The sequence below is a fragment of the Suncus etruscus genome, chromosome 15 (genome assembly GCF_024139225.1).
Source record: "Suncus etruscus isolate mSunEtr1 chromosome 15, mSunEtr1.pri.cur, whole genome shotgun sequence".
Classification (NCBI taxonomy): Eukaryota; Metazoa; Chordata; class Mammalia; order Eulipotyphla; family Soricidae; genus Suncus; species Suncus etruscus.
In genome coordinates, this window is record NC_064862.1 from 58,981,303 (window position 1) to 58,993,119 (window position 11,817).

Here is an 11,817-nt window from a genome sequence, read left to right on the forward strand (position 1 = left end):
CAATGGATTCTGTGCCATACTATTCTCCCACCTGTAGTCTGATGACTTCTCCATCTCCACATATTTTCAACCCAAGACAGATAACAGCTTTGTTTCTGTTCATCCTGGTCTCCTGTACATTTCCTCAAAATTCCCTTAGACCCTATTACACCTTTATCCTTACTCCTTTGACCTACCCATCCCCACAATCTAACTTCTCTTTACTCTTTGTCAAAGTCAACCTACCTGAGGGCTGGAGAAAGAGTACAGCAGGTAGGGTTGCTTGCCTTGCATGCAACTGACCTGGATTTTTTGTTTGTTTGTTTTTGGGTCACACCTGGAAGTGCTCAGGTGTCACTCCTGACTCTGCACTCAGAAATCACTCCTGGGAGGCTCGGGAGACCATATAGGATGCCAGGATTCGAACCATTGTCCTTCTGCATGCAAGGCAAACACTTTACCTCCATACTATCTCTTCAGCCCCTGACCTGGATTGTTATCTCTTTTTTTATCTCTTGCACTCCAAAAGATTTCCTGATCCCTACCAGGAGTGATTTTAGAGCCAGAAGTAAGCCCTGAGCACCATGGCAGAAGAAGAAGAAGAAGAAGAAGAAGAAGAAGAAGAAGAAGAAGAAGAAGAAGAAGAAGAAGAAGAAGAAGAAGAAGAGGAGGAGGAGGAGGAGGAGGAGGAGGAGGAGGAGGAGGAGGAGGAGGAGGAGGAGGAGGAGGAGGAGGAGGAGGAGAGAAGAAGAAGAAGAAGAAGAAGAAGAAGAAGAAGAAGAAGAAGAAGAAGAAGAAGAAGAAGAAGAAGAAGAAGAAGAAGAAGAAGAAGAAGAAAGAAGTTAACTTACCTCTTAGAACCTGTGGGAACCTCTCAATGTTCCTCAAAGAGGGTCCAAAGAGAAAGCAGAAACCATTTATATATGTGTTCTCCTTACACATTTGGTGCACGGTGGGACCACAGGCCTGGGAGAAAGGGTACAAATGGGGGAGTTTTACCCTGTTTCAACCATCTATACTCTCTACCCAGACCAGAAAAATGGGAACCAAACTCCTTCCCTTAAGACAAGCCAATGGCCACAGATAACTCACCAGCAGCTGATTGGGTTTGCTGGACGCTGTCATGGACAGGCCCAAGGACATGTTCACAGCCTCTTGGGGAACTAAGGAGATAGATATGTGGTCATACACAGAAGGGTTAAAGGTATTGTATTAAATTGTATTGTCTTGAGAGACATTTGGGTTTAATAAGTGAAGAGGACACCCAGATCATGGAATAGAAACATGGAGGAGGTGTCTAGGAGGGTCTAGGGTAGATTTTGGACACAGTGATAACTAGTGATAACTTAATCTGGGCCCCATACCTCCAATCTCCAAGACATAAGGAATGTCTAGTAAATTCAGATATATTAGCAAAGACCAAAACCAGGCCCTCTGTGGAGGGAGTGGGAGTGGGAGGACATTTGGACCATGACTCACCCTGCAGGCTAATAGGATCACAGCTGCTTGTGCTGTAGTCACACTTGTAGAGGAGACCTGTTTCGTTGACAGCAGTTATCTCTTGGGGGGCTCCCACCACCACCCTGAAGAGAAAGTTAGGAACAGAGTCAAAAGAAAAGTATGACATGTGGTTTATACATGTCATATAAGTTTTGACAATGCCCTCTCCCCAGGAGAGAGAGAGAGAGAGAGAGAGAGAGAGAGAGAGAGAGAGAGAGAGAGAGAGAGAGAGAGAGAGAGAGAGAGAAATGACCTTCACGTAGATTACTAATTTCCAGGAAATAAAGGAGAAAGACTTAACGAAGGAAAGAATGGGCATTTTTTTTAATTCTGGAGTATAAATATTCTCTCTAAGAATGACACAAAACTCAGCAGTAACTTTAAAATCTCCAAATTCTAGACCAGGGTCATAGTTCATCAGTATATAGTTATACTATATAGTTTGTGTGAAACCCTGGGTTCAATCTCCAGAACTTCATAAATAAAAATAGCAAAATTTAAATTCTAGATATCATATAATCCAGTTATTTCACTTCTGAATATTTATCAAAAAAATACAAAACAATACACAAAGTATTTCTTATAACATTATTCACAATAGCTACTCTATGGAAATAACCCTACTGTCCTGTGGTAGTTGATTAAAGAAGATATGGACATTGGAAACTTCTGGAAATGGTAGAATGAGCACTAGCAAGTAAATCTTCCTGATAGAGTAGAACCAGAAATCAACTACCAAAAATGAGAAAATTTCATTACCTCATAATCAAGTTTGTCTTAGAGACACATCTACAGATGAGTGACTAGGGCAGAGTTGGATGGGATTAACTAGTGAAGATATTACCACAGCAGCACAGAGTCCACCATATGTTTAACCTGATCCTTCTAGGCAGAGTGAAATAGTACTCCACAAAAGCAGCGACCTCTAAACGGGATTGAAAAATTATGATGCAGGCAGAAATCAAGTTCTGGGGGAATTTTTTTTTAACTTGAGTGCTAGTGTTTTAGGCTGTAGCTTAACCTAACAACTTCACTCCCCTTTTTCAGAGATCAAAAGGTTCTTCAGGGACCAAGGGTCCAGAGATTGTGAATGGCACAAAGGCAGACGCATAGCATAGAACTCTTCTCCTGAGCTGCTCCCAACCAAACCACTTTGCTCACTAACAACATTGTGATTAATCCCAGTTTTCAAGTACATTATCACCATTGGCCTTCCCTGCCTGATCGGATCATAGTAACAAGAGAATTCCAACACTAAGACTGCAACTATAACACTAAATTGAAAGAAAGAAAAAAAGAAAAGAGAGAAGAAAGAAAGAAAGAAAGAAAGAAAGAAAGAAAGAAAGAAAGAAAGAAAGAAAGGAAGGAAGGAAGGAAGGAAGGAAGGAAGGAAGGAAGGAAGGAAGGAAGGAAGGAAGGAAGGAAGGAAGGAAGGAAGGAAGGAAGGAAGGAAGGAAGGAAGGAAGGAAGGAAGGAAGGAAGGAAGGAAGGAAGGAAGGAAGGAAGGAAGGAAAGAAGGAAGGAAGGAAGGAAGGAAGAAAGAAAGAAAGAAAGAAAGAAAGAAAGAAAGAAAGAAAGAAAGAAAGAAAGAAAGAAAGAAAGAAAGAAAGAAAGAAAGAAAGAAAGAAAGAAAGAAAGAAAGAAAGAAAGAAAGAAAGAAAGAAAGGAAGGAAGGAAGGAAGGAAGGAAGGAAGGAAGGAAGGAAGAGAAAGAAAGAGAAAGAAGAAAGAGAGAAAGAAAGAAAGAAAGAAAGAAAGAAAGAAAGAAAGAAAGAAAGAAAGAAAGAAAGAAAGAAAGAAAGAAAGAAAGAAAGAAAGAAAGAAAGAAAGAAAGAAAGAGAGAGAGAGAGAGAGAGAGAGAGAAAGAAAGAAAGAAAGAAAGAAAGAAAGAAAGAAAGAAAGAAAGAAAGAAAGAAAGAAAGAAAGAAAGAAAGAAAGAAAGAAAGAAAGAAAGAAAGAAAGAAAGAAAGAGAGAGAGAGAAAGAGAAAGAGAGAGAGAGAAAGAAAGAAAGAAAGAAAGAAAGAAAGAAAGAAAGAAAGAAAGAAAGAAAGAAAGAAAGAAAGAAAGAAAGAAAGAAAGAAAGAAAGAAAGAAAGAAAGAAAGAGAGAGAGAAAGAGAGAGAGAAAGAAAGAAAAGAAACTAACCTACATATTTAGACTGAAGAATTCTGTAGGCAATGATTGTAAAAAATAAAAGCTTTTTTTTATTTTTCAGTTTTCTTGTTTAAATTAAATAGATTCTTTAATTAAATAACCATGAGATACACCGTTGCAAAGTTGTTCACGAATGAATTTAAATCATACAATATCCAAGACCCATCCCTTCACCAGTTCACATTTCCCACCACCAATGTCTCCAGGTTTCCTCCCACCTTCCCCCTTAAGTTCCCCTCTCCTGCCTCTGTCAGACATTATTCTTTGCTCTCTCATTCTCTTTTCCTAAAAAGAAATTCTTCAAAGAAAATGTAAAGTCTCCAGAGAGAAGACAAAAACACAGAATAGAGACAAAGAACAGAAAAGAATGTTCATACTAACACATAATGAAGTTAGAAAATTTGAACTAAACATGGAGATGCAACTACAATTTATAAAGAAAGAGAACAACAAGATCGCAGTCTTGATTGCTATGGTTTTACAGTTTAATTTAAGGTTGGAAAAAGAAAAGCCTCTCTTTTTAGAATTGCTTTGCTTTTGGTGGGGGGAGGCGGTTATCACTCCATATAAATTTTAGCAGCACTTGATCTATGTCTCTAAAGAACATTGTGGGTATTTTTTGTATACGTGCATCTTCCTCTTTTAAAAAATATTTTATTGAAACCATGCGATTTATAAAGTTCTTCATAGTTGGGTTTTAGGCATTTTCCTGTTTGTTTGTTTGGGGGCCACACCCGGTGACGGGCAGGGGTCACTCCTGGCTATGCACTCAGAAATTGTCCCTGGCTTGGGGCATTTTCCTTTTTTTACACAGTAACAAAGTTGTTCATGATTGAGTTTCAGTCATACAGTGTCCAACACTCTTTACCAGTGCACATTTCCTTCCTGCCACCAATGTCTCCAATTTCTCTCTCCCTCCTCCTAACCACTCCCCTGCCTGCCCCTTCCCCCCCACACCTTCCACATTGTGGTTTGCAGTAGTGTTAATAAAGAGGTATTATGCATCTCACTATCTCTTTTCAGCACCCAGTTCTTGTCCAGAATGATCATTTCCAATTATCATTGCCCTCTCTTCCCTGTTTACACTGCCCCAAATATGTGGCAAGTTTCCTACCAAGAACCAGTTCTGCCCTAATCTCTATTGTCTTTGGGTATTACTACCCTACAATATTAATATCTTAGCCTATTTTAATATCTTAATATCCCACAAATGGGTGTAGTCAATCTGTCTATCCCTCTCCATCGTCATGGGTATTTTCATAGGAAGAGACTGATTCTGTATATTCTCTATGTTTTGGGTAGGATTGTCATCTTGACAATGCCATGCTTTCTAGTCCATGAATAAGTTATGTTTTTATTTCCTATATATTATTTTATTTCTTTTTGAATAGGGAAGTGGGACAATCAATGGTTTCTCTTGGCTCTGCACTCAGGAATTGCTCCTGGTGGTGTTTGGAGTTTAGATCTAACCCAGTTCAGTAGCATGCAAGCCAAGTGCCTTGTTCACTGTACTATCTCTCCAGGGTCCTATTAATTTTTTAGCAATGAAATACCTTTTTCTTTATATAAGTCTTTCTTGGGGCCGGAGAGATAGCATGGAGGTAAGGCGTTTGCCTTTCATGCAGAAGGTCATCAGTTCAAATCCCGGCGTCCCATATGGTCCCCCGTGCCTGCCAGGAGCAATTTCTGAGCATGGAGCCAGGAATAACCCCTGAGCACTGCCGGGTGTGACCCAAAATCCACCAAAAAAAAAATATATATATATATATGTCTTTCTCTTCTGTTGTTAATGTATTTAAATTTTTCAGGGTGCACACCCAGTTGTTCCTGTAGTTTTGATTATGTGTTCATATATCACTACTGGTGTGACTTGGGGGACTGACTAAAGGAGGTGCCATATATTAAACCCAGAAGTACAAGGCAAGCACCCTATCCACTGGACTATCTCTCAGGCCCTGCTATTTAAACTTTTGAGTACAATTGTGAATGGGATTTTGTGATTTATTTTTATATCTTCTATTTTTCTGTTTGTATGTAGAAATGTCATAAATTTCTGGATCATTTGTAATATGGAGCCTGCCACATTGCTATACTAGTATTTTTGTTTCTAAAGGTTTTCTCCTATAGTCATTAGAGTTTTCTAAGTATAGTATAATGTCATCTGCAAATAGTGATGGGCTGACTTCTTCTATTTCAATATAGATGTACTTAACATCTCTTTCTTTTTTGGGGAGGTCACACCCGGCCGCACCCAGGGGTTACTCCTGGCTCTATGCTCAGAAATCGCTCCTGGCAGGCTCAGGGGACCATATGGGATGCCGGGATTCAAACCACCAACCTTCTGTATACAAGGCAAACACTTTACCTCCATGCTATCTCTCCGGCCCCTGATGTCTCTTTCTTACCTAATTGTTATGAACAAGATTTCCTACACTATATTGAATAACAATGGTGATGGTAGGCAACACTGTCTTATGCCTGATTTTAGTGGGAAGGATTTTAAATTTTCTCTGTTGAGTATAATATAAACTGTGATTTTTGTGGTAAACAGCTTTAACTATATTGAAGAAAGTTCCTTTTAACCCTATTTCATTGAGAATTTTTTTTACCATGAATGAGTCTTTATCATGATCTTGTCAAATGCTTTCTTATATATACTGGTATGATCATATATTTTCCTAGTATTGATATGACATATTACATTAATTGACTTACATATATTAAATCATCCTTGACAAATCTCAGTAAACATGCTAAGCAGAAGTTCCCAAGTACACAGGTCTTCAGGATAAAAACTGGGGCCTTCTTGGAAAGGGGTAGGAAGTCTTCCCCCAGCTTTACCCAATTCTGTAAGTTTCAGCAGTCCCACCCACACTCCACAGTCTAGAAATAAATCCACACATAAATGGACATGTCAAACTATTTCCAATGATAACTCATTCCAATCTTATCTCCTTCCTGTATCCCCACATCCTTCTCAATCCTATTGGTTGGCCACCTAGTTTTGTGAAATGCTAATCTATTCTACAGTGAGTCAAGGCTTTACAGTGTTGTGCTGTATGTTTAAAACCCCATCATGAAAAACTTTGTAATTAAAGGTGACTAAAACAAAAACAAACATTTGGGCCACACCCAGCGGTGCTCAGGGGTTACTCCTGGCTGTCTGCTCAGAAATAGCTCCTGGCAGGCACGGGGGACCATATGGGACACCGGGATTCGAACCAACCACCTTTGGTCCTGGATCGGCTGTTTGCAAGGCAAACACCGTTGTGCTATCTCTCCGGGCCCATAAACAAATATTTTTATAGGAAACACAAAGATATTGAATGAAAAGTCTTGAACAAATGATCTTGAATAAACTGGATGATTAAATGTTTTTTTATTAAAAAAAAGGAAGTGGCAATTAAAGGAACTTTTCTCAATATAGTCAAAGTTTTTTATCACAAGCCCATAGCAAACATTATACTGGATGGGGAAAGTCTTACCTCTAAGATCAGGCAAAAGATAAGATAAGGTTATCCTTTCTTACCACTTCTACTCAATATAGTATTAGAAGTGCCATCATGGGGGCCGGGAAGGTGGCGCTAGAGGTAAGGTGTCTGCCTTGCAAGCGCTACCATAGGACGGACAGCGGTTCGAGAAAGAAAGAAGGAAGGAAGGAAGGAAGGAAGGAAGGAAGGAAGGAAGGAAGGAAGGAAGGAAGGAAGGAAGGAAGGAAGGAAGGAAGGAAGGAAGGAAGGAAGGAAGGAAGGAAGGAAGGAAGGAAGGAAGGAAGGAAGGAAGGAAAGAAAGAAAGAGAAGGGATCTATGGATCCCTTCTAAGGGATCTATCCCTTATCTAAGGATCTATACCTATCAAGGGATCTATCAACTGCTATGACAATAGTAGTTGGAAATGAAAACTCTGGACAAGAACTGGGAATTGAAAGGAAATAGAGTGAAATGCATGAAAACCATAGTACATAAAATGAGAGAGAGAGAGAGAGAAAGAGAGAGAGAGAGAGAGAGAGAGAGAGAGAGTTTGCTAGAGACATACTGGGGGTGGGGCATGGACAGGAGACAGACACAGACAATGGTGATGGGAAATGAATGCTGGTGAATGAATGGGCATTGGAACATTTAATGGCTGCAACCTTTTAACTCTGGATTTCACTGTGATTTAATTTTTAACTTAAAAAATTAAAAAATTAAAAATAAATTTAAAAATATGGGTCAGAGAGATAGCATGGAGGTAAGGTGTTTGCCTTGCATGCAGAAGGACGGTGTTTTGAATCCCAGCGGGGGTGATTTCTGAGCGTAGAGCCAGGAGTAGCCCCTGAGTGCTGCTGGGTGTGACCAAAAAACAAAACAAAACAAAACAAAACAAAATGGCAGGGGGCCAGAATACAGTCAGCAGGAGTACAATGAAAAGGCATTTCAATCTCTGGCGTCGCATATGCTCCCCTGAGCACTACTAGGAGTGATTCCTGAAAAAAAAAAAATCTTTATGTACTTATCTAGTAAAATAACCAAAGTTTATTAAGAAAAAATGCAAAAAAAATAGAGCAAATAGATGCCCACAAATGCAGGCATCATGTATACATGGTATACACCAGCCACACAGCTAAAAGCTGACGATCTTGGGAGGAGAGGGCAAACCAAGTCCCCTCCCTGCTGAAGTCATGCCTGCCACACCAGAATCACTGCTTTGCCAATGTCCCTGCTTCACCACCCATTTTACAGCTCTCTGTGGAGACACCAATCTGTCCAAAATGCCAGGTATGCCAGAGCTGATATCCCAGAACATTTTTGGAGTGAGTGTGGGCACCCTCTCCTTGCCTTCTCATACTTTTGGAAGCTCTGACAACTAAAAACTCCCAGGCAAAAAAAAGCATGCTCCACAAAAGCCACAGGGATTACTGGACCTCACAGTAGCATTGTTAGCCACACAATGGCTCCCATTTTTTTAAATACTGTCATCCCGTTAGAAATACACCAATTTAGAGGCCGGAGAGATAGCATGGAAGTAAGGCATTTGCCTTGCATGCAGAAGGTCGGTGGTTCGAATCCCGGCATCCCATATGGTCCCCCAAAAGAGCCTGCCAAGAGCAATTTCTGAGCATAGAGCCAGGAGTAACCACTGAGCGCTGCCGGGTGTGACCCAAAAACAAAAAACAAACGAACAAACAAAAAAACACCAATTTAGACATCAATGTGTATCTGAAGCCACCTAATGTTCAGAAACAAAAGAAGTAACAGAATGATCAGCTAGCAACTAGGGCTTACTAAACCTCTGACATAACTTAATGACCTCATTACGAGATACAATAATTCTCACAAAATTTCTTGCTGCTGTGCTTTTTCTTCTTTCTTTTTTTCTCTTTTATTTGTTCTTCGTTTTTTTTTTCTTTTTTAATAATATCATTCCCACTTAGCTGAAAACAAATATATCTATTGAAATCAACTATGTCAACTATGTGATACATGGGCTTCAAATAAAGTATGTTACACTTTAAAATAGAGCAAGTAAACTTTTTTCAGAAAAAAAGTGGTTATTTTTTCGTAACCATTATTTTTGTGAAGAAAAATAGTGACTTTGCAAATTATACAGTGGCTACTGCAGTGTCTTGATTCTGCCAGTGTAGCTCCAAAGCGACCATGAACAATAAATGAGTTATGAAGAGGGGGGAAGTGTCTGTGAAGCATATAAAATGTATTGCAAAATTGGCAGCAGGTCATGATTGGAGAACACAAATTTTAGTATATATGTAAAGGAACTATAGAGGAATATACAACAGGCTTTCTGTAAGAAAACTAAAACCATTTACCAGGGACTCTCTTTAGATGAAAAAAAGTGAAGAGAATTTTACTGATACACTTCTATATAACTTTATTTTAGAGACTTTCATAATATCAAGTTTTTAGAAATATTTATATTATCAAAGGAGAGAATTTAAAAGGATAGGAAGACCCAATGAACTGTGGTGAAGAATAACTTTACTTAAGTGAGGATTGTAGTGAAAAAGTGTGAAATTGTATCCCTAACACACCTTACGTAACCTTGTTTTATTTTTAATAGAACCCTGTAACTATTACCTATTCAAAAAATTAAAACAAGGAAATTGTCTTTGCTTTTCCTGACTTGATGGGATAGTAGATGAAAATGGAACATTTGCAGCTCTTACCAGGATTCCTGAAACTGGACCAAGTTCTGTCCAAAGCCCCTGGCATTCACTTGGAAGATCACTGCATTTTCAGTGTCCAGGTTGAACCCATGACATAAGGCCAAGGCTAGAGAAAGAACAAAAGGGATAAGAGTCAAAAGGATAAAAAGAGAAAAACAGAAGGGCGGCCTCCTGCTGTAGCAAGTTTGTGCTGGACTCAGTACAATATGAACATGTCTCATATGCATAGGTCCAGTTCCATAATCTGGGGTAGGAATGGGCACAGTGTTTCTATAAAGAGGAAAATAATAAATATTTTAGGCTTTTGTAGGACAAAAGCCAAATAGAGCCACCTATGTAGTTATGTAGAGAGAAGAAACAATTCCACAAAAAATTTTTATGGCAATCCAAAATAAAATACTTGATTACAACTTTCCATAATAAAATGTAACTAATCATATTTAATAAGCAAAAGGAATTCTTTGGGGACAATAACATTTCAGTTTAAAGTTAGTATTTTTCTTAATATAAAAATTCATCTGCAGGGGCCGGGAAGGTGGCGCTAGAGGTAAGGTGTCTGCCTTGCAAGCGCTAGCATAGGACGAACAGCAGTTCGATCCTCCAGCGTCCCATATGGTCCCCCCAAGCCAGGGGCGATTTCTGAGTGCATAGCCAGGAGTAACCCCTGAGCGTCAAACAGGTGTGGCCCAAAAACCAAAAAAAAATTTTTTTATCTGCAACATAGGTTTGACATTTGTGCACTTCAAATGGTGGATCCTTACTTTATGTCCAAAAATCATAGTGACCCTTAACCTAAGAATGACCAAAATAGGTGCATTTTACCCTTCCCTAAGCTCCTTCCTCCTCACTTTTCACATCCCCATCCTTGTGTTCTTGCTCATTCATTTACCCAATGATCAGCTTCCTAAAGACAGATTATTTTTCCCTTATGCAATTGTCACATATTTCCTTATTTTCTTTTACTTATTTTACACAAAACACAAGAAAAAAAAAGGAATTGGAGCAATAGTACAGCAGATAGAGTGTTTGCCTAGCACACAGCCAACCTGAATTTGATCTCCAGCATCTCAAATGAGTTTTTAAGCATCGACAAGAGTGATTCCTGAAAGCAGAGCCAAAAATGACTTCCGAGCATCATTAAGTGTGGCCAAATATAAATAAAATTAAAACAAACACACTTGAAAATTTTGTTTGGTCATTAACATCCGAGTCTTTTAAAATAGAACTAGAGTCCCCACCTACCCAAAAAAAAAACAACTAAAGGAAGTAAATGGAATCTGAAAACAAATTCTCTGAAAGTCCAATAAACGACTACATGCTCTTGGGCATGTCATTTTACTTCTCTGGGCCTCAGTTTTCTTCTCTGTGAAATGAAGAGCCTAGTCAAGTCCATTGCATTCTCTGTGAATTTAGCCAGGCATCTCAGATCCTCTGGTCATCCCATCTTGATCAGCTATACTTTCTGCTTCTTGAATTCTCATTCTTTATCAGTCTTCCAGATTTAACCAAAGTAGCTCCTAAATCTTACACATCCTTTTTTCCCACTCATTCATGCAAAACTTTTCCTTTTCTTTACATGATCAAGCCCTACATTTCACCCCAATGTAACTCCTAAATCTTTCATGCCCTTTCTCTCCACTCATTCATGCAAAAGTTTTCTTCACATGATCATACCCTCACCCTGACACACCTGTTAATAGAAGGACTCTGCAAGTCATCACTGGAAGAAGCAAGGAGCACAGACTGCACACACCACTGAGCCACTTCAAGAAATCACCACAGTTAGAAAAGACCCAAAAAAAGAGAACTATAGGGCAGAAGTTGGCTAAAGATTCAAAGGAAGAAGGCGTGGACTTTAATGATCACACAATCATGTGTGACCCTCCTACTGTCTCTGCACATAGCCCGTACTCTCTTCCTGTTCAGTTTTCTGGCCCAAACCATTAAGATCAATATAATAAAGGTGTAACTCATTACCTAAGTGCTTTTATGGTTGGTAAAATCACAATAAAAATAAGACA

At 39.2% G+C, this 11,817-nt stretch overlaps 1 protein-coding gene across 1 annotated transcript in view; it reads right to left on the reverse strand.

The window, feature by feature from the left end:
- ITGAM (integrin subunit alpha M) overlaps window positions 1–11,532 on the reverse strand; it is a 49,079-nt gene extending 37,547 nt beyond the window's left edge. Inside the window, exons 1-5 of the mRNA XM_049789260.1 lie at window positions 11,487–11,532; window positions 9,797–9,902; window positions 1,459–1,562; window positions 1,072–1,142; window positions 831–945 (exon numbers count right to left, since the gene is read on the reverse strand). Of these exons, the coding sequence (XP_049645217.1) occupies window positions 831–945; window positions 1,072–1,142; window positions 1,459–1,562; window positions 9,797–9,902; window positions 11,487–11,514 (424 nt within the window). The 5' untranslated portion in view covers window positions 11,515–11,532. The remainder of the gene's footprint in view (window positions 1–830; window positions 946–1,071; window positions 1,143–1,458; window positions 1,563–9,796; window positions 9,903–11,486) is intronic.
- Between the last annotated feature and the right edge of the window lie 285 nt (window positions 11,533–11,817).